At 39.6% G+C, this 24,138-nt stretch overlaps 1 protein-coding gene across 3 annotated transcripts in view; it reads left to right on the top strand.

Moving 5' to 3' along the window:
• Positions 1–24,138, top strand: part of LOC104590245 (coiled-coil domain-containing protein SCD2-like) — a 145,725-nt gene that overhangs the window by 75,851 nt on the left and 45,736 nt on the right. For 2 of the 3 annotated variants that reach the window (XM_088902097.1, XM_088902098.1), the window contains exons 11-13: positions 16,022–16,135; positions 16,293–16,414; positions 17,849–17,924. In XM_088902097.1, the coding sequence (XP_088758223.1) occupies positions 16,022–16,135; positions 16,293–16,414; positions 17,849–17,924 (312 nt within the window). Of the gene's footprint in view, positions 1–16,021; positions 16,136–16,292; positions 16,415–17,848; positions 17,925–20,846; positions 21,291–24,138 lie in introns of those variants that run through there. The other variant, XM_088902099.1, reaches the window with a different exon arrangement.

The raw sequence follows: 24,138 nt of genomic DNA, 5'->3' as shown, positions 1-24,138 counted from the left end.
GAACATGGTCATTATGAGGAGTTGAAGCTCTCCTTATCCAGGGGGGGGGGGGAACTTTAGATAAGGAGGGGAAATCACTGCTGCCCAAAATTTTAGCCATCACCAGTCCAAACTCAAACATCAAATTTGATAGAAATATTGCTACATCAAGATGCTCCCTCTGTTCTTGTTGCACCTTGAAGTCAGTGGACTGGGACTGATAGACAATAAGTTCATTTCTCAGGTTCTTCAGTGAAACATAATACTCTTCAACACTTTTATCCCCTTGTTGGAGAGACAAAAAATCTTGGTAAAACTAATTTATTCTTGTGACATAATTTTGCCTTGCTTAGCATGGTCCCAAATCTCATTAGTTGTATCAAGGAACATAGGATTCACACTGATGTGGTTTTCCATGCTATTCCATGAGGTCATGATCTGGGCATTCTCTTGTAGCTATTCATTTTATCCTTTTGATCCATTCTTCAACGGGCCTTCTACTTCAACTTACATCTTCCAATAAAAGACACCTCAACTGACTTAACCCATGGTATATAGTTGGTACCATTGAGTTTTACTGTTGTCAACTATAAATTCATTAGGTCTGGTTACACCACCACGGCAGGTTTAGGGTGACCACTTGATGAGGCCATGAAAAATCATCACTACACTTTTCTTGAACACAAAGGGAGCTTCACATACTTACCAACAGTCTATTTATACACCACAAACTATCACTCACTTCACCACATTGAAGACTAAACACAACTGCACCTACAACATCTATAAATCTGCTCCTCTTCGAACTGTTGAGTAGAGGAAGCTTAGCAAACCCTCACCAACTCACAAACAGCCACAAATTGAGGCATAAAGAGCCGAAGCATACCAAGGATAGATGCTGGAAACTAAATCCCCACCTGAAACCTGAGAAGTTTAAAACTGGAAAGAAAGTAAATGCTCATGTTGCTACTACAAGTCTGCAAGTCATGATTCTCAGACTCACATGCTTGAGGGAAATCCTTCTGCTCTGGCATCTACTCATGACACTTCTGATGTGATGGAAAAATTGAGAGGCATCTTACTCCATCTTGAAAAGAGCAGTTGCCTACATCTACTGGTTCAAATGCTTCTTCTAGTGCCTTTGCATAATCAGGTACTGCACTTGCGTGTCATGCCCCTCCCTCTAGCTCTTTGATAATTGACACAAGAGTCAGTGATCATGTGACTGGTATGCCTTCCTATTTTACCACTTATAGACTTATTTCAGGGAAAGGTAAGATTACCGTTGCCGATGGATCCCAGAGCCCGATATCAGGTTTGGGTGAAGTTAAATTTATGAATGACCTTTCTCTGAACTCTATACTCCATGTTGCAAAATTGCATAGAAACCTTTTATCTATTAGTTCTCTTATAAAGTCTCATAATTGCTCTAAACCATCTTTCCATCTCATTGTGTCTTTCAAGACTTGAGTACAGGGAAGACAATTGACAGTGGACATGAAGCCGATGGAGTTTATCTTCTTGATCAGTCTCTAATGTTAGGGTTGATGTGTTAGTCCGAGTCTTGTCATGATGAGAAACCATGTATATTGAAATTGTGGCATCACCATCTTGAGCATGTGCCTTTTGGTTCCTTGAAGTTTTTGTTTCCTAGTTTGTTTGAGTCCTTGTCTAGTTTTGTTCTGCAATGTGAAGTCTATCAACTATCAAAGCAATGTAGAACCACCTTTTTTGCAAGTAACAAAAGAAGTAATTGTAGTTTGATAGAGAAGAGAGAAGAGAGAAAAGAGAAGAATGTATTCTGAATACTAAATTTGGTGGCGCTTAAGTTAGTATTTATACTTAGGGCGACAGCTCATAAGAAATACAAGAGGAAAGGGCAGAAATGCCCCTACTAGGCCACAAGCCGCTACACATTACAACACTTCCCCTCAAGTTGGAGCATACATGTCAATCATGCCCAACTTGTCACAAAGTTCATTATGTCATATGTTTGCTGAAATAGAGCTGTCGAATGAGAGAAGAAGAAGAAGAAGAAGATATGAGATGGGCGGCAGTTTCAGTTCTCAGCTAGCCCTAATCTATTATATATAACAACATTACATAATGTTACATAAATAGACCAGAATGTCCCTGATTAGTGGAGGGACACCTAGTCAAATAAACACTAAATAAGATTAGGCCCAGTAGCTAAGGCCCAATAACTAATGACTTAAGACCCAACAAGGATAAACATACAAATTAAGACAGCCAAACCAACACAACCCCTCAAGCTAAGCATGGATGTCAATCATGTTTAGCTTGCCAAGTAAGTCCAAGAATTTCACTATAGCTAGCCCTTTAGTCAGAACATCTGCAATCTGCATCTCGGAGGGAGTATAAGGGATGCAGAGTTCTCCTGAGATGATTCTTTCTCTGACAAAGTGACGGTCTATCTCAATATGTTTAGTTCTATCATGTTGCACTAGGTTATTTGCAATGTTGATGGCAGCCTTGTTGTCACAGTACAACCTGAGAGGACACTCAATCTTTATTCCAAGTTCACCAAGCAGGATCTTAAGCCATAAAAGTTCAGAAACACCATGAGCCATAGCTCGATATTCGGCCTCCGCACTAGATCTAGCAACTACATTCTATTTTTTACTCCTCCAAGTAACTAAATTTCCTCCAACAAAGGTGCAGTACCCAGAAGTAGACTTCCTGTCCCCAACTGAGCCAGCCCAATCTGCATCAGTATATCCTTCAACTTCAATTTTACTATTTTTTCTAAACAGAATCCCTTTCCCCGGGCAAGACTTCAAATTCTGAGGATCCTTTCCACAGCTTTCATGTGAGGGATTTTAGGAGTGTGCATGAACTGACTGACAACATGTACAGCATAAGCAATGTCAGGGCGAGTGAGGAACAAGTAAATCAACTTCCCCACCAGCTTTTGGTATCTTTCCTTATCAAGGTAGTCCTCTCCTACTGACTCCTGTAGACCATGATTTTGTTCTATTGGATGTATTTCCACTGACATATATAGATGCCCTCTTTGGATCTTGCAACTTCAATACCAAGAAAGTATTTCAGTTGGCCCAGGTCTTTGATCTCAAATTCAGCAGCCAAGACCTCCTTTAGTCTTTTGATCTCTTCCTGATCATCCCCTGTAATTACCATATCATCCACATATACAATAAGTGCTATAAGTTTGCCATTTTTCTTCCTTATGAATAGGGTATGATTTGCCCCACTTTGAGTGTAACCCCCTTTCTTCATGGCCCCACATAGCTTCTCAAACCAAGCTCGAGGGGACTGCTTAAGGCCATATAGGGCTTTTCTCAGTCTACATACCTTCTTGCCAAACCCATAACCTGGTGGAAGATCCATGAAAACCTCTTCATGCAGGTCACCATTCAAGAAAGCATTCTTCACGTCCAACTGATGTAGCTCCCATGAGAAATTTGCAGCTAATGATAATAGAACTCGGATTGTGTTGAGTTTTGCCACCGGAGCAAAGGTTTTTTTGTAGTCAATCCCTTCTTTTTGAGTGAACCCTTTTGCTACCAGTCTAGCCTTGTACCTTTCAATGGACCCGTCCTCCCTATGCTTCACAGTGAACACCCACTTGCATCCAACAGTGCCTTTCCCTTCTGGTAGATCCACTAATTCCCAAGTCCCTGCTTTCATTAAGGCCTTCATTTCTTCATCCATAGCCTCTTTCCATTTTGGGTCAGATACTGCCTCAGAATACCTGGTAGGAACATGCACAGAAGAGAGAGCAGACACAAAAGAACAATAACGGGGAGACAAATGTGAGTAAGACACAAAATCAGCAATGGGGTGTCTGATAGTACAAGAACGGGTAGACTTACGAAGGGCAATAGGAAGATCTAAGTCAGAGGAACTGATAGGATTACCTTGAGTTTCTGAGACAGGTTGATCTGAGTCCAATTGGTTGCTGTCATGAGTTAGAGGGCCCTTCTTCCTTCTGTTGTAGGTGATTCTGATATCTCTTTGCAGCCTGTTTGAGTCTTCAGTAACATCTGCAACATCACTAGTAGTGGCTGGTACAATGGGAGCCTCACTAGATTCACCCGGGATACTACAACTAGGTGGATCAGGAGGAGAAGATGGAAGGTCTGAGGTAGAGAGAGGCACAAAGAAAGGGGGAACAGAAGAATCCTCTTCAATCCCACTAGTCTCCCCCTGAAGAGGATTCTGGGAAGAATGAAAATAGGATTGAGACTCAAAGAATACCACATCCTTTGTAACATATTTTTTCTTGGTGATTGGATCATAACACTTGTATCCCTTCTGAGTAGGAGAGTACCCCAAAAAGATTCCCTTTGTAGCCCTAGGATCCAATTTGGTCTTCTTCGGATCCTTGACATGTATAAAGCATACACACCCAAAGACTCTCGGTGGAAGAGAAAAGTCAGGAAGATGAGGGCAAAGAACAGAGAAAGGAGTTTTCATCCCAAAAACCTTGGATGGCATTCGATTTATCAGGTACGATGCAGTAAGGATTGCTTGAGACCAATAGTTTTTTGGAACTTTGTGCTGAAATAGTAAGGCTCGAGCAGTCTCCAATAGGTGCCTATTCTTGCGCTCAGCAACCCCATTCTGTTGGGGGGTACTAGCACAAGATGACTGATGAATCATTCCAGCATCCTCCATAAACAGATTCAAGGACCTTTCAAAGTATTCAGCAGCATTATCTGACCTGAATTGTTTGATTTTCGTGCCAAACTGTGTTTCAATCATTTTGCAAAAAGTCATGATTACCCGTGGCACTTCTTCTCGTGTTTTTAATAAGTAGATCCATGTGCATCGAGAATAGTGATCAATAAAACTGATAAAATATCGAAAGCCATCAACAGAAATAATGGGAGAGGGGCCCCAAACATCAGAGTGGACTAAGTCAAAAGAAGCTTGAATTTCATTACTCGAAGTTGAATAAACAGTTCTACATTGCTTTGATAGTTGATAGACTTCACAAAATAACTCTTGACTTGAAACACCTTTGAATAATTCTGGAAACAATACTTCCAATGATGAAAACGGTAAATGACCTAGCCTAGCATGCCACAGATGTAAACTAGTTATTGACTCCACATTGGACTGACTACTAGTAGCAGATGTTTGTAATGCCGAACTGATGTCTGCATCAAGGTAGTAGAGACCTCCACACTCATGACCGCTTCCAATCGTCCTCTTCGTCAATCTGTCCTGAAAGACACAATGGGTAGGAAAAAAGGTTATGCTACAATTCAAATTTTTGGTAAGCTTTGAAACAAATAAGAGATTTGAAGAAAGATTGGGAACATGCAAGACAAATTTGAGTGAGAGGTCCTTGCTTAGGTCAACCACTCCCTTCCTAGAGATGGTAGAGAGAGAACCATCAGCAACCCTCATTTTATCTTGGCCAGACATTAAATGATAGGAAGAAAATAGGGAAGACATGTGTGTCATGTGGTCAGTTGCACCAGAATCAATAATCCAAGAGGTAGGATCAATAGTACTAGTTGCACTAAAGGCAGAGACAATACCTGATCTGGCAAGGGAGGAGGATGGAAGAGAATTGGTCCTTAGACGGGCTAGGGCCTGGCTAAGTACCTCTACCTCATCGGCAGTAAAACCCAAGGACCCGGTTCCGGGGGAATTAGTTGTCTGTCCCATGGAAGAGGAAGTAACTGTGGATGAGTGTTTTGAACCATCATCACTATGACCCATAGCCAGATTCACACTTGCAGATTGACCCTTCTGATGCTTCTTATCTTTCCTCAATGCAGATGACTTCAAATGCGGATGGAGAACCCAACAGGTCTCTTTCACATGCCTTTCCCCTCCATAGTAGGTGCACTTCAGATGTCTCTTGTCAGAGTGTCTGTTTCCCCTTTGATTTGTAGAGATTAAGGCCGAATGTTCCACAGACTGTTCAGCTAGTTTAGTTTGAGTATCAACCTGCATCTCTTTTCTTCTCACCTCTTCATTCCTCACAAGGTAGTAAACATGATGTAAGTCTGGCATTTCATCCCTTCCCAGAATTTGGGACCTTATGCTCTCATATATAGGATCTAGGCCAGCCAGAAATTTAAATGCTCTACCCTCTTCAACTTGTTTGTCATGCTTTTCCTTGTCTCTGGCATTCTCCCAATCAATAATAAGGTGGTGATCTAACTCTTCCCATAGTCCTAGTGTAGCAAAATATGTTGCAACACTCATATCTCCTTGCCTCAAGGCAGCAATGTCTTGATTCAGTCTGTAAATTCTTGCATTATTCTTTTTCTGCCCATAGGTTTTAGAAACATTTTCCCATATCTTGGCAGCCGTGGAGAAATGTTGAACAGTCCTAGCTACTCTTGGAGTCATTGAGGCAAGTAGCCAGGACATAACTGTAGCATTCTCCTTGCGTCAAGCTACATATTCAGCACTCCCCACTTCGGGTTCCTTCTTCTGCCCGTTCAAGTAACCGGTGAGTTCCCGGGATGTGATGAACAACATGGCTGAGACAGACCATTCTCTGAAGTTGTACTCATCCAACAATACACTTGTGATCTGTAGGCTATGCAGATTTGGATTCTCCAAATTAGGAGACCTCCCACAAGCCCTAAATTTCTAGAAGACACTTCCCCGGATATGGAAGACATCTTCTCCTACTCGTAAAGTCAAGACTGTAAACACAATATATAATGAACTGTTTCACACTTACGGAGCTTGCTGCACTGTAAACTCAGTCCTGAGAACCCGACACAGCTGAAACACCGAGTACTACACTGCACACTGTGCCCTAATTACTGCTGTCGCAGATTATAATCTGTTGTGCTACCTTCTGCTGTGTTCTAATCACTGCTGCCGCAGCCTGCAACTTGCTGTGTTAGCTTCTACTGTGTGCTAAGCACTGCTATCTCAGGTTATACTCTCACCCATGAACAGTTCTAGGACTGCTGAGATTCGTCCTTTCTCCTAGATCTGTTTTACACAGATCTATCTTAGCCGAATGGCTACAATCTGCTGTACTGCGTCTATTAGGGCATCAGCCTCTGGGTCTATCTCCCCTTGGGCCCTACAACCAAGGGAAACCCTAGATGTAGGTCCAGCTGTGTTCTGCGACCAACCCTAGGGTTTCTTTGCAGCAACCAAGAAAAAGAAGAGAGAGAGTTAACTGCGAGTAGAAGAAAAAGGCGGCTGCTGTAACCAGTCAAAAAGATTAGTGCTCTGATACCATGTTTGCTGAAATAGAGCTGTCGAATGAGAGAAGAAGAAGAAGATATGAGATGGGCGGCAATTTCAGTTCTCAGCCAGTTCTAATCTATTATATATAACAACATTACATAATGTTACATAAATAGACCAGAATGCCCCTGATTAGTGGAGGGACACCTAGTCAAATAAACACTAAATACGATTAGGCCCAGTAACTAAGGCCCAATAACTAATGACTTAAGACCCAACAAGGATAAACATACAAATTAAGACAGCCAAACCAACACCATAGATAGTGAATACCCTTTGTAAGAACATCTGCTAGTTGTTCCTTGGAACTGATGTAAGGAGTACAGACTTCCCCCTTTTCAAGTTTCTCCCTTATGAAGTGATTATCAACTTCAATATGCTTGGTTCTGTCATGAAGAACTGGATTGGTAGCAATATTAATGGCTGCCTTGTTGTCACAGTAGAGAGACATTGGGCCATCAACAGAGAGACCCAACTCTCCAATCAAATTCTTTACCAATAGTACTTCAGCAACTCCATGCACCATGGCTCTATACTTGGCCTCAACACTAGATCTGGCCACAACACTTTGTTTTTTGCTTCTCCACGTAACCAAGTTTCCACCAACAAAGGTACAATATCCACTAGTGGATTTCCTGTCATCAACTGCCCCAGCCCAATCTGCATCTATGTAGACTTCCACTTTCATATGATCATGTTTCTTGAAAAGTAACCCAGTTCCTGGATACTTCTTCAGATACCTGAGAATCCTCTCATCTTCCTCTAAATGAGAGGATGTTGGTGCATGCATAAACTGACTAAGTACACCAACAACCTAAGCTATATCTGGCCGAGTCATTGATAGGTAGAGAAGTCTTCCTACCAGCCTTTGAAATTTCTTGACATCTGTCACGGGTTCTCCAATACAATCACCAAGCCGATGGTTTTCCTTAATAGAAGAATCTACAAGCTTTGCTCCTAACTTTCTTGTGTCCTGCAAGAGGTCTAGGACATACTTCCTTTGGGAAATGAAGATGCCCTTTTTTAAGCGAGCTACTTGAATACCAAGGAAATAATGTAGCTGTCCTAGATCTTTTACCTCAAATTGCACAGCAAGGGATTCTTTGACCTTTTTAATTAGAGCCCTAATTCCCCGTAATCACAATGCCATCAACATAGACAATTAATACTACACATTCTTCTAGTTTCTCTTGACAAATAGAGTGTGGTTAGATTGGCACTGCTTGAACCCAATTTGTTGATGGGCCAAGTGAAATCTACTGAACCAGGCCCTTGGGGATTGTTTCAAACCGTATAAAGATTTTTTTAGTTTGCAGACTTTCCCTTCAAACCCAGGAGGCTGAATCATGTACACTTCTTCTTCCAGATCCCCATTTAAGAATGCATTTTTGATGTCCAGTTGGCGGAGCTCCCAATCAAAGTTAATAGCCAAGGATAGTATAATCCGAATAGTGTTCATTTTAGCAATTGGGGCAAAAGTCTCAGTGTAGTCAACCCTGTACACCTGAGTATGACCTTTTGCAACTAACATGGCTTTATACCTCTCAACTAACACATCTACTTTATGCTTTACTGTGAATACCCACTTGCATCCCACTGGCTCTTTGCCTTCAAGAAGATTCACCAACTCCCAGATGTTGTTTTTGTGAAGAGCATTAATTTTTTCCTTCATTGCCTCTGTCCATTCAGGTATAGATAAGGATTCTACAACATTTTGGGGAATGGAGACACAATCAATGACAGTCAAAAAGGCACGAAATGAGGGAGCAATGTTTTCGTAGGAAAAGAACTGAGTAATAGGATTATTAGTAGTACATCCTTTTAATAATATCAAAAGAAACAAGGGTACCTAGATTTTTCTTCAAGAAGTCCGATGGTGTTGGATGTATAGTCTCAATTTGCTCCACAACCTTTGAGTCAAGCTGTCCCTTACGGTGCCTCAAGAAGACACGAAATGGAGAGGAGTCAAGAATAGAGGGAAGAGGAATTTGAGGAGTTGGAGCTTGCCTCTCCTCCTTCACACTATTCTCCCCCTGAGGAGAGGCTTGGAAGAAGGGTTTCGATTCAAAGAATGACACATCCATCGACAAAAAGTACTTATATGTGACCGGATTGAAGCATTTGTAACCTTTCTAGGAAGAGGGATAACATAAGAAAACACATGAAACAGATTTGGGATCCAATTTACCCCGACTGGGAGAAAGATCATGAACAAAACACTTACACCCAAACACACGTAGGGGAATGGAAAATAAAGGGGATTGAGGAAAAAGAAGTTGATGTGGGGCCTTGTATTGCAGGAGGCGCGATGGCATGCGATTAATAACATAAGCTGCAGCCATCACAGCATCAACCCAAAACCATTTGTGAACATGTATGTGAAGCATCATACTACGGGTAACTTCGAGGAGATGGCGGTTCTTCCTTTCAGCAATGCCATTCTGTTGTGGTGTTATGGCACATGAGCTTCTATGAAGAGATCCATGAGAGGAGAAAAACTCAGCTAAGTCATGATGGAAATACTCCTTCACATTATCCGATTGGAAGATTTGGACTTCAACATGAAATTGAGTGAAAACCATGCGATGGAAATCTTGCACAATCTTGGGTACCTCTTCTCTCGAATGCATGGGATATAGCCAAGTGTATCTCGAATGGTCATCAATAAAACTGATAAAGTAATTGTACCCACCCTCAATAGGTATGTTTACAGGGCCCCAAACATCAGAAAAGACAACATGGAAAGGCAAAGTAGATCTTTTATTATTTGATGGAAAAGTTATTCTACAAAGCTTGCTCAACTGACACGTTTGACAATGTAAACTAGTAATAGACACTGACTTGAACAATTCAGGAAACACAGCTTTCAAAGACTCAAAGGTCGAATGACCAAGGCGATTATGCCATAACCACAGTTGATTGTTTTTTGACTGACTCATAGACTGGCTCATAAGACTCACAGAGGTTGATGCCGCAGGACCAGCTTTATTCTCCAAGACGTAGAGGCCATCAACCATATTTCCTTTACCAATCGTCCTCCCCGAGGTAAGAATGGGGAAAAAAGTTACACAACAATTTAAGGACTAAGTAATACTGCTTATAGAAAACAAACTAATAGGAAGCTTAGGAACATGAAGGGTATTGGATAAGACAAGGCCATCAGGAAGGGATACAGATCCCTGACCAACAATGGTGGATAGAGACCCATAAGCAAGTCTCACTTTATCCTTCTAGAGAGAAGAGTGTAGGTTTGAAAAGGATTGGACTTACCAGTCATATGGTCTGATGCCCCTGAGTCAATGACCCAAGGAGACTTGGGAGCAGAAGTACACACATGAAATGCAAAAGCACCTTTACCTGATGTAGAAGCGAATGAGATAGAAGGGGTAAGAACCGATCTATCTATCTACCTGAGTGTCCTACCATACAATTCCAAATGATCTCTGAAGGAGTTGATGATGTCTTCCTTGGGATCGGAACCACTAGGATGTTCTTGGGGAAACATAGTAGTCTGATTATTTTGTTGATAGTCTTGTGTGGCCAGATTTGCATAAGTAAATTTCTTCTGAAGAGGCTTCTTTGAAATGTCTTAATTTTTGGTTGCCCACTTGGGCTTCCCCACTAACTCCCAACAGGTTTCTCGAGTGTGTCTAGGCTTCTAGCAGTGAGTACACCACAATTTGTCTTTATCTTCACCTTTCCTTGGTTCTCCCTTTTTCATTCTTGTGTTACCCCCTCTTGCAGCTAGGGCAACAGGTTGCTCCCCCCCAGAAACATTCATGAGGTTTTTTTTGCTCTCTTCAGATTGGACTAGAGCATATACTTCCTCAACTGAAGGAAGTTCACTACTTCCCAAAATCTGCACTTGGAGAGGCTCATAAGCCAGATTCAGCCCATGCAAGAAAGCAAAAACCCACTGTTGGGAGACAAGTTTTTTATAGTGCTGTGCATCTCCATCATTCCTCCAATCAATGGTCTAATAATAGTCCAGTTCCTTCCAGGCAGATGTAAGGGCTGAGTAGTATGTAGATAGGCTATGGTCCCCTTGCTTACATGTAGATGATTCTGCTTGAAGTTAATAAATCTTGGCAAAGTGCCTCTGTTCAGAATAGGTTGCCTTGGCTTGTTCCCAAATTTCACAAGCTGTGTCAGCCCATATGAAATTTTTCCTTGCATGAGGTAACAAAGAGCCTAACAGCCATGACATAACCATGCTGTTTTCTTGATCCCATCGATCATGTTCAGCAGTACCAGACTTTGGTTCTTTTATTTTTCCACTTATATAACTAGCCTTCCCCCTAGTTGTAACATAAAGTTTGATGCCTTTGGACCATTCCAGATAGTTCGACCATCAAAGGGGGTAATAGACATAGAGAAATTCATGCCATTCATCCCCCCATTTAAGTTTCCTTGTTGGGAAGTAATACTAGAGGTTGCTGAATCCTCAATAGCCATTTTTACAGAAAATCTACTGCCGTTTTTTCAAAAACTGAATCTGATATAGAGGGTTTTTTGTCTGAAAAAAAAGGAGCCTCCAAAGAATGTTTAACAGTACTGTAGGTGATAACTCTTAGTTGAAACACCTCGGTTTACAGGAGGAGACCACCAGTCCCTAAATCCTCAAAACTGTGACATTCACAGTGGTCAAATGTTTACGTATGAATGTAACAGTGCATACCTATCTTCCACGACCCACAACACATAGAAAAACCCTCAGAAAATCAAGTTTTGGTGCATTCGGCTGCCACCACAAATCCAGAAAGACACCTTACTGCATTCGGTTGCCACCACAGATCTAGAAAGATCTCTTACTGCATTCGGTTACCACCACAGATCTGGAGAGATCTTTTACTGCATTCGGCTGGCACCACACCCTTCTCCTTGGTACAACAACCAAGAGAGAAGAAAGAAAAAATCAGGGGCTGGAGGTTGCACCCAGAAGAAGAAACCATGATATGAGAAAAAACAAATTTCCAGAAAAGGAAAGAAACCACAATCCGAGATGAGAAGCTTGCGCCCAGATCAGAGATGCTCTGATACCATGTAGTTCGACAGAGAAGAGAGAAGAGAGAAAAGAGAAGAATGTATTCTGATACTAAAGCTGGCGGCGCCTAAGTTAGTATTTATACTTAGGGTGACAACTCATAGGAAATACAAGAGGAAAGGGAAGAAATGCCCCTACTAGGCCACAGGCCACTACACATTACAAGAGTAATGTTGCTTTTCATTTAATACATACTGATGTTTGGGGACCTTATTTTATTCCGTGTATGGGTGGCTATAAATATTTCATTCTCGTTGTTGATGACTATTCGCGGTATACTTGGTTGTATTTGATGAATAGCCAAGGTGAAGTTCCTTCCATCATGAAAGGCTTCTTCAGTATGGTGGAGACACGGTTTTAGAAGAAGATCAAGATTATTAGATCTGACAATGCCAAGGAGTACTTTGAGAAGCACTTACAATCCTTCCTTGAAGAAAAAGGAGTGATTCACCAGAGTTCTTTCCCTCATACTCCGCAACAAAATGGGGTGTTGGAGAGGAAAACATGCATGTGATTGAAGTTGCCAAAGGCTTGCTATTCCAGATGCATGTTCCAACTTGGTTTTGGGGGCATGCTGCTCAAAGCTGTATATCTTATTAACAGACTTCCCTCGCAGACCCTACATCTCCAGTCTCCTCATCAGCTTCTTTTTCCTTATGAGGATACATTCCATCTTCCTCCCAAGGTTTTTGGGTGTATCTGCTTTGTCCATGACATGAGTCCTTGTAGGCTGAAATTTGATTGAAAGTCTATCAAGTGTCTTCTTGGGGTATTCTTCAGTCCAAAAGGGGTATCATTGTTATGACCCTTATTCTGGAAAACGGTATATGCCCAAAGATGTCACATTCTTTGAGTCTACTCCCTTCTTCTTCATCTCTCGTCCTTCTAGAAAACGGTATCGTCTCCTTTTTGTATGTCAATTCCTACAGCTGATGTTGTCAATCCTTCTTCTCCTCCTCCTCCTCCCTGTGGTGGCAGTAGTCATCCTGTTTTGCCTCCTCCTATTCCTTGATCTTGGCATCAGTGATTCGCCAGACAAAAAAAGAGGATGACTCCAGAGATTGAATGTCCATTACAATCTGATATTTCAAACTATGTCTCTTATGATACTTTATCACCCTCTTATTGTGCCTATATCTCTTCTATTGCTTCTGTTTTTATCCCTCACAATGTTATTGAGGTAGTGTAGTTCCCTCATTGGAAGGATGCTATGAACTAGGAAATGGAGGCACTCAAAAAAAAAACAAACATGGGAAATTGTTTCTCTTCTAGAAGGAAAAATTCATATTGGATGCAAATGGGTTTACATAGTGAAGCATAAAGCCGATGGCTCAATTGAAAGGTATAAAGCTCGACTTGTAGCAAAAGGGTACACTTAGTCTTATGACATTGATTACTAGGTAACATTTGCTCTAGTAGCCAAGATGAATTCAATCTGAGTTATCATGTCTCTTGCTGCCCACTATTCTTGGCCCTTGTATCAAATGGATGTTAAGAATGCCTTCCTTAATGGAGGCCTTTAGGAAGAAGTTTACATGGAACTTCCTCCAAAAGTGAACATCCCTAGGAGTGAAGGAAAGGTTTGCTGTTTGAAGAAATCTATTTATGGCCTTAAACAATCCCCTAGAGCTTGATTTGATAGATTCAGGAAAGTTGTCTTAAAAATTGGCTTGTCACAATCACAAGCTGACCATAACCTATTTATTAGGAGAGCAAATGGAAAAATAACTATGTTGATAGTATATTTCGATGATATTGTTATCACAGGGGATGATATCTCTGAGATTGTTGAACTAAAGTCTTTCCTTGCTACTGAATTCGAAATTAAGGATCTTGGAAATCTCTGGTATTTCCTAGGGGTTGAGGTCGCAAGGTCAAAGAGGGGCATTTATATTTCTTAGAGGAAATATGTCCTTGATTTGCTTCAAGAGGTAGGAAAATTAGATTGTAAACTGGCCGAAACTCCAATTGATCCCAATCATAAGTTGGGAGTTGATGATGGAGATGTCCTTCCTAACAAATGTGTGTATCAAAGACTTGTTGGTCGCCTTCTCTACTTGTTTCTGACTAGACCAGATATATCATATGCTGTAAGTGCGGTCAGTCAATACATGCACAAACCTAGATCATCTCATATGCAAGAAGTGAATAGAATACTTGCCTATTTGAAGGGATGTCCAAGAAAGGGGATGTTGTATTCTAATCATGGACATCTGAAGGTAGAGGCCTATTCTGATGCTGACTGGGTAGGTTCTATTGATGATAGACGATCTACTTCTGGCTATTGTACCTTGGTGGGTGGTAATGTTGTATCTTGGAGAAGCAAGAAGCAATCAATTGCAACTCGATCTAGTGCAGAGACAGAGTATAGAGCCATGGTACATGGTGTCTCGGAATTGTTGTGGCTAAAGAACTTGTTGACAGAAATGGGAGTGCATATTGATACTCCAATGATATTATATTGTGACAATCAAGCTGCCATAAACATAAATCCTGTACAACATGATCGTACAAAACATATAGAGGTTGATCAGCATTTCATTAGAGAAAGAGTTGCCAGTGGAGAGATTTGTCTACCTTATGTGAGGTCTGAAAACTAGTTGGCTAATTGTGTTACTAAAGGTGTTCCCAAATCAAAGCTTGACAACAATTTGAACAAGCTAGGCATGATAAATATCTATACTTAGCTTGAGGGGGAGTGTTAAGAGTGTGAGGGCATTTCTGTCCTTTTATGAATATTTGTATTTGGGCGCTTATTCAAGGACACCTTTGTAATTTTGCTTGTGAAGTAAAATGAAAAGTCTCTTGGTGTGAACAGTAACACACCAAGCATTCTCGACACTTCCTTCCTCTTCTTCTTCCCTTTTCTTTTCAACATCTCTAAACCTTCCAACTTCTTTCCAAAAACAAGTTATATTGTTGTTTTAGTAATTAGTAATTTGAAGGGCCATTTAATAACTTCTGAACTGGATGAACCGAATTGCCTCTTGATTTGTGATGTAGTAGATAGCTATATAGTGAAATATTTAGGGGTAAAGTAGTATAATTGGCATGCTATTCAGAAATTATGGAGATCACACTCTATTTAGTTGCTTACTTGAATACAAATAGATAACCAATTCAATTTGCCCAATTCAGCCATTTTCAAACAGCCCATCAGTCTAACAATGCTCCTTGAACATTTAATGGCTAACCTTCTGATAATCACCATGATATGTTCCTCATGAAGCAAGAAACCCAAGAAAACATCAAGTATTAAAATAAGAAAATATTTTAGAAGGTTTTACATATATGAGTAGATTTAAGAAGACATACAATATCGCCCTTCATAGAGATGAATGGCAAAATTGCATCAGTCTAGCCTACCCCAAATGGTTGAGAGATGGCTTTGTTGAGTTGAGTAGATCTAGATTTTTTATAGATGAGCAGGTCTATCTTGGAAAATTTCAATTTATATAGATAAAATTAGTAAGAAAATAGTGTTTTGAACATAAAACCTTAACTCCCTCATTTCTTCCTTTCATCTCCATGAAACTGTTAAAATTAATTTCTCATCTTTACATGAGTTCTGTTTCCTGTTTTAAAGGAAGATATCGAGACAATTCACCTTCCTGAAGTTACCAGAATTCTGCTCTCTCCTAACATTATGGTGGAATTAGTTAATCACCATACCGTGCTCTTCTATATATCTCATATAGTCATATATCAAACATTTTTATTTTTTATTTAGATGTTTCCTATGTGAACTCCTTTTGATGTTTAACAAGTTTCCTTTGGTAGGCATCCATGCAGAAATTGCTGGAGCAAAACATGAATATTGGTCCTCCTTAGCCCCTCTTCCTCTTGAAGTTGTGTTGTCTGCTGGACAGAAAGCTAAAGAGGAAAATCCGACAGGTTAAATATCAATTATTAGTAGATAACTTAAGTTTTTTTCACTCAATGTTTCCAACTCAGGTTAGATATTGTAATTTCAATGTTGGAGGTTGAATGATTTTGCTTATGATATACTTTTTAATGACTTGGTTATTTTTTTCAATTTACTTATGTGCAGAGAAAACAGATGCAGAGGAAAGGGATAAAATTCCTCATAGCCTAAGTGACCTTTCTGGAGATGGGAACATTGAGAGCATGCTTTTAGTTGAAAAAGGAATGCGTGAACTAGCTTCACTAAAGGTTTTAATCATATCCTTATGTTTAATGTTTATAGTTTTTCAGTCTATATATCTTTTAATGCTTTTGATTTTTTGTTGAATGCTTTACTCCTAAGGCTGCATTTGGAAAGAGTGCAGAAAGTGAATCCACTGATATGCAAAATTTGTTCAAGTTGATGGATGTAAACCTGGTTCATTTTTGCGCTGATAAATTCAGTGTCTTGTTTTCTTGTGATGGATGCAAACATGAATCTCAAGGTTGGAACCAACCTATTTTATATTGGCCAACTTTAGGCTCAGTTCGGAAGGAGTACAAATGCCAACATGTACAGTGCAAATACATACAAAATAATACAAATATAAGGTTTTGCCATCTACATATTTGCATTTGTACTCCTTCCAAACTGGGCCTTAAATGCAAAATTTTCTTCCATTTTTTACAAGCAAACTTTGCTCCCATTTTGAATGCAAAAAACGGTTTACTTTCATTTTTCAGAACAAAAATGCATTCTTACCAAACACCTGCAAAACCAAACCAGATTCCAAATTCACTTCAGTTCTGCATTCGCACTCTTTACTAGATGCAGACTAAGATTCAACACAAACGGTATCTTGGTTTTGATGCAACATGTAACAGCAGTAAGCTTTCTATGTTATCTTCATGGTACAATTTTTTTCACTAAGGTAGTGAGATTAGGTAATAGATGCTTCTTTGGTTGACAAGCTAGGGCTTTTTTTGATGGGGACCTTACAAATGACTTTTCACAACATTGGCATCGCTGTCATCTTGCACTAGCTTGAGGTGGGCGAGTGAGAAGACTACATCATATTTAAATAGAACACTAGATGAATATTTTATGTCATTTCATATTTTCAACGACTAATAAATGCTACTTTTGTCTCTATATTGGTCATCAAACATGAATAATGTGTTATTGCAAAAAATAATGATCACCTACTCTCTTTTAATTTTCCCCTATTTTTAACTTAACATGGAGCATAGGAGCAACAAATAAATTTATAATCAAAGAGGTTTCAATATATTCACAACGCAGCTTCTGGTACTCAGCTCAACCTTGGTCCCAACTATTTGGGGTTGGCTACAGAAATCTGTTCTGCCATTGTGCTCTGTCAAGGGACAAAAAGGTGGCTGCAGGTTATTTTCCCAAAGTTGATATTCAATCAATTTATTTTTGGGTCAGATTCAGTGTGAGTTGGTATTTAAATTTCTGAACCCACCTCTGAATTATTACATCTCTGTCAAAATTGATCATGACTATGCTAAACTTCTGACACTACCTGACTAGGAACTTCATAGATTGGAGAATACAATTGCAAGAAGCCACAAACCTGACAAATGTGAAAAACATGCAGCACTAGATGCATATATTGATTTTGTTTCCTATGAATTATTCACTTTCAGTAAGCAGGAGTTAACTTTGAAATCTTTTTTAAGGTGGAGGATGCTGTACTGCTTGCAATGGCACAAAATCGACGCCCACATTTTCTGAAGTTTGATAATCATGTCTCAGGTCTGAGATACAAATTTATTATTTCAATATTTTCCACTTTGCATTGAAAGTGATTTTTGTGAGATAATGTGTTGCTTGATATCTCGAATTCATGGTCGAATATCTACTTTACAATCTATGACAATGCAACATGTTTGGATCATGATACAGGAAACTTTTGGGCTGAGAGCATTTAGATATAGATTTCTTTTTCTTTTTTATTAGTGTTTTTAAATAAAGCTTAGACCATTTAGATATCACATGTTGGTAGTTTGTTTAGCATGTTCACTTGAATTTAGAAGAAAGAAGCAATCTGATGAGAACTATGTGAAGTTGGATCATATGCAGAAAATCTTGGGAATATTAGCAATCTTTGGACACCTTTTTTTTTCCCTTAGATATCTGTCATCTGAAGTTTTCATCTTCCACATGGAATGTAGGACTGTAAACAGATAGGATTCATCAACATCTGAATCCAATCTGATTAATGAAAACTGAAATCCAAATCCAACCCAAAATCTGATTGGTTTTGATGATCTCAGATCAGATTCATATTTAATTCAGCTCCACTTCATTTTTTAAAATAAAGGAAAATTTTGAAAAGTTAATTACTTTTTAACTCGTATATATGATAAATTAATATAAAATAAAGGTTTGAATTTATTATATATAGAATATAAGATAATTATATAAATTCCGTTGACAGCCCTAATGGATGTAGAGAACTGGGAAACTAGCCGTAGGGCTAATTTTGTACTTTTTCTTCTCCCTTGTTGTATAACTATTCTTTATTCTCTTTCTTTTGTATATTAAGGACAGATTTGTCCTTTTACCTTTTAATATAAATATAACTTTTAGGGTGTCGACTGACACAAGGTGTCACACCCACCATTCGGCTGTGTTCTCTCTCTCTCTCTTTGATTTTCGATCTGACTCTGACATGGTATCAGAGCAGGTCACGATCTGATCTGCAAGTAACTTCTTCCTCACCCCATTCTTATCTGTAATCTAGAGTACTCCCTAACAGTATTTGGGAGGCTCTTGAGTGTCCTTGAATCCTTTTTCTGAGGCTGCATTCAATCAGAACTCGACAGACTCTGTTCTTGGACTGCCGCGCCATCAGATTTCTCTTTTGGTTTGGATCTCCCTCTAGAAGCATCGGATCAGACTGAAACTTTAGATCTAGTTGGTTTGAATCAGATTTGATTTAGAAGGGTTTTTAGCCACTTCAGAGTTCGGCAGACCCTTACAGTTTCCTTTTTTGAACATCGACTGAGAGGTACTTCTTTGTTCTACTGTTTTGAACTCTTCTTGTTGTGGTTTTTCTTGCTCTTGTGATTCAATGGTATCAGAAAGGATGGAAATTCTCCCCATTAAGTTTAATGGTACGAACTATATTCAATTTCCAATTTCATGTGGAGGCGAAAGGTCTCTGGGGATATCTGGATGGATCAATAGTTAAACCTGATTATTCGGACATCAAGGATCTTAATCAGTGGAGAATTGATAATGCAAAAATTGCACCATGAATCTTAGGATCCGTTGAAACTGACATTGCAATTCCTATGAGAGGATATAGGAATGCTTATGAGATGTATGAGTATCGCGAGAAAGTATATCAGCAATCAAACACCTCAAGACAGTACCAGATAGAGGTTGACATCTCCTATTATCAAGGAGAAAGAAAGTTCCAAGAGTACTATGCTGGGTTTATTAACCTTTGGACCAAATATGAGCTTTTTCACATGGGAAATGATCCTTCAGAATGTTGTGTGAAGTATATGAAGGAACATTTTAATAGAAGAAAGACTAAGCACTTCCTAATGCATCTCAGACCTGAATTCAAAGTTGTTAGATCTAATATCCTGAATCAATGAACACTTCCTGACTTGGGTATTATTCTTGGGGAAATTCTGAGGGCTGAAACTAGATTTGCCACACAGACTTCTCTGGATGGAAGAAAGGAGTCCAACATTGATACTGTCTTTCTAGCAACAAAACCAAAAGGGAAGAAGGACTTCTCTAAAATACAGTGCTATGAATGTAAGGAGTTCGGGCATGTTGTTTCTCACTGCAAGAAAAAGAATACATGCACCTACTATAAGAAGGTAGGCCATATTATCACTGAATGCCCCACTCGGCCTCAGAAAAGCAATGGATCAAATCAGAAGAAAGGACAAGGCTTATCAGACAGGTGTAGATGGATCAGATACATCATCCTCCATTACTTCTGTGGCCGGCCAAAATGACACTTCAGGTAGCATATCTGAAGAACGAATTCGACAGCTCATGTCCTCTGTCATCTCTTCAGCCTTCTCTGCTATGGACCTGTCTGGTAAGTCTCCTACCTATTGTCCCTTATCGAACCATCTATAGTACATTGACTCAGGAGCTTCTAACCATATGGCAGGGGCCACTCTTGGTCAGTGTCCTTGTGAATAAACCCTAGTTGATTCTAGGTCAAAGTTGAGAAGAAGGAAGAAGAAAGAAAAGAGAAAGGAGAAGAATGTTCGGCCAGACTAGAAGAGAGAATGTGAAAAAATCACTCTCCTAGCCGACCCACTTGGATTTTATTCATAAAACTTGGAGTTACAAGAAAGACAGTTTTGTCCCTCATATAAGATGGGACACATAACTTAAACTCATATACAATAAACCTTTCACTTTCAAGAAGATAAACCAGAATGACCAAAATACCCTTGACTCGAGCACTCTAATAGTCCTAAACCCCATCTCCCCAATAAACACATTATTACTGCTAATGGTGAGAAATTAGGTATACTTGGATGTGATGATTTGTATTTATCTACTTCTTAAGTCATCTCCATTTCATTTGTCCAAAACCTTATTTGTACCTAAGCTTACCACCAATTTAATTTCTGTTGGCCAACTTGTAGAGGAAGGTAAAATGTCTCATTTACTTCTGATGGTTGTTTGATACAGGACCGACAAACTAGGGCAGTGAAGGGGAAGGAGCGTAGACTCGGAAGACTCTTTCCTCTAAAATTTGAGAAGAATAAAATTGTGCCTGATTCTACTTCATGTTTGATTTCTACTACTTCTAGTTTTGAATCTATTAATTGTAATAAAGATTAGCAGTTGTGGCATAAATGCCTGGGCCATCCTTTCTCTAAGAAACTTGATCAATTTTTTTCTTCTGGTAGTTTACCTATTTCTAATGTTTCTCTTAAGAATGTGAGTAAAGATTACATTACTTGTGGCTTATGTAAGAGCCATATTTTGCCTTTTCCTTCTCATTCTGAACATGCAATAGTCCCTTTTTATTTAATATGTAGTGATGTTTGGTCGTCTCTAGTTGTCTCAGGATGGGTTTTAAATATTTTATAACCTTTATTGATGACTGCACTTGTTTCACTTGGGCTTATTTTCTTCGAAAGAAATCTGAAGTGTACACTGTATTTAAGCACTTTCACACCTATGCTACCACTCAATTTGATGCCCAAATTTGTGTGCTACGATCGGATTCAAGGGGAGAGTATATTGATGGGGATTTCCAAAACTATTTAAAACTACATGGAATTCAAACCCAAAAGTCCTATCCAGGCACCCCCACAACAAAACGGGGTTGCAAAAAGGAAAAATGGGCATATCTTGAGTGTAGTCAGAACCCTTCTACAGGATTCCCATGTACCCTCTTGGTTTTGGGTGGAGGCGGCCAGTACTGCTGTGTATCTCATAAATCATCTTTCATCATCAGTTTTGAATAACTCCTCTCCATTTCAATCCCTCTTTCACAAATCCCCAAATCTATCCATGCTCAAAGTGTTTGGATGTGATTGTTCTGTCCATGAACGCACAAAGTTAATTACACAAGCAGCTTTGTGTGCCTTTATGGGGTACAGTTTTGAACATAAAGGGTATCTTTGCTATGACCCTTTGGTTTGTCATCTTCGAATTTCTCGTAATGTAGTTTTTATTGAAAGTGTGTCATTTTCAGAACATATTGTGAAATTCTCAGCTCCTTCTATTTCCTTGTTGCACAGTTTTGATTCTACAGATACCTCAAATACTCCATTGTCACCTCCGCAACAACTTTAGACCTACTTCAGGAAGAAACGGCCTTCTTCAGTCTCGATCCCCCCCTCTGCTCTGCCTCCAGTTGTTGTTCCAGTCACTTCAGCTTCCTCAATAAGTGTTCAAGACCTTCCTTCTGAACCCATTCCTCCTACTTTATGTCATTCCTCTAGAATTTCTCGTCCACCTAACCATTATGGTTATTCACCAGACCATAGCTCCTTTTCTGCCATTTTATCTACCACAGACATTCTCAGATCTTACCAGTAGGTTGTGGCAAAACCACACTGAAAAGATGCAATGGATTCTGAGATTCGAGCTCTTCATGAGAATGACACCTAGGACCTGGTCAAAGCTCCACCTAAGACATCTCTCATAGGAAGTCAATGGGTCTATTCTGTGAAACTAAAATCTGATGGAAGCCTAGACAGATACAAAGCTAGGCATGTTGCACAGGGCTACAAATAGGAATATGGGATAGACTATGAGGAGACCTTTTCTCCTGTAGCTAAGATGACCACTGTATGACTTTTGATGGTTGTGTTTGCAGTCAAACAGTGGACAATTCATTAGATGGATGTCAAGAATGCTTTTCTCCATGGGGAGTTGAAAGATACAGTCTACATGAAGCCTCCTCCAGGATATTGTACAAAGCCGCAACTTGTTTGTTGTCTGAAGAAGTCACTTTATGGCCTGAAGCAAGCTCCTAGGGCCTAGTTTGAGAAATTCAGATCTGTCATCATTGATGCTGGCTTTATCCAGAGTTCTTTTGATTACTCCTTGTTCACCCTAAGGCGGAAGCAGGGAGTAACGATGTTACTTCTTTATGTTGATGATATACTCATTACAAGAGATGACATAGAATGAATTGATAAGCTACAACAGTTACTCAGTGAGTCCTTTAAGATGAAGGACTTGGGGCCTTTGACATACTTCTAAGGCCTTGAAGTGAGTAGAAATTCTCGAGGCTACTTTGTCAATCAACAGAAGTATGTGGCTGATCTTGTTAAATTGGAAAATCTTAGTGATTTTAAGTTTGTGGACACCCCACTAGAACTGAATCTGAAACTTAGCAAAGATTATGGCTTTCCTCTTGAAGATCCTACCCTTTATCATCAGCTAGTGGGCAGCTTGATGTATCTCACCATGACTCGTCCAGATATATCTTATGCAATTTAGATAGTAAGCCACTTTGTGTCTTCCCCAAGACAACCTCATTTATCTGCAGTTCATTGGATCATCAGATATGTGCGAGGCACCCTGTCACACGGGATATTCTTCTCCTCCTCATTCCCTATTAATCTCATGGCCTATGTAGATGCTGATTGGGCTGGATGCCCTGACACCTGACGATCCACTATTGGCTGGTGTGTTTTCTTAGGCAATTCTCTTATCTCATGGAAGTGCAAGAAGCAAGCTACCATATCCAAGTCTTCCACTGAAGCTGAATACAGGGCTATGTCTTCCATGTGTAGTGAGATCATATGGCTTCGAGCTCTTCCTTTTGAAATACTTAATGAGCCAGCATCACATGTCCCTCTGTATGCAAACAATATCAATGAATTTAAAATTGCTTCTAACCCCGTCTTCCACGAGCACACCAAACACATAGAAGTTGATTGCCATTTCATCCGCGATCTTCTTCTTGGGGGTACCATATCTCTTCCTCATGTCTCCTCTGGGCTCCAACTAGCAGACTTGTTGACTAAAGCAATGACTCAAGCTCAACATCTATTTCTTATGCACAAACTGATGCTTATTCCTAGGCATCAATTTGAGGGGGAGTGTAGAGAACTAGGAAACTAGCCATAGGGCTAATTTTGTACTTTTTTTCCCTTGTTGTATAACTATTCTTTATTCTCTTTCTTTTGCATATTAAGGACAGATTTGTCCTTTTACCTTTTCATATAAATATAACTTTTAGGGTGTCGACTGACACAAGGTGTCACACCCACCATTCGGCTATGTTCTCTCTCTCTTTCTCTTTCTTTGATTTTCAATCTGACTCTGACAATGGAATGGTTTCTCTTCAAGTCAGCATGCTTGTTTTTCCTTCTATTAGTTAAGTCAGGATGACACAAGATGATTCATGGAAAGCATAAATTATAGAAACACCAAAATTAAGTAGGACCAATGTATTATGTTCGAAGTCATCCATAAATTTGTTTTCTGAGAGTATATGATACTACCTTCGTTTTTT

The sequence above is a fragment of the Nelumbo nucifera genome, chromosome 3, assembly GCF_055504915.1.
Source record: "Nelumbo nucifera cultivar China Antique chromosome 3, China Antique-T2T, whole genome shotgun sequence".
NCBI lineage: Eukaryota > Viridiplantae > Streptophyta > Magnoliopsida > Proteales > Nelumbonaceae > Nelumbo > Nelumbo nucifera.
The sequence above is the reverse complement of the archived record's forward strand: the minus strand, read 5'-3'. Positions and strand labels throughout refer to the sequence as shown.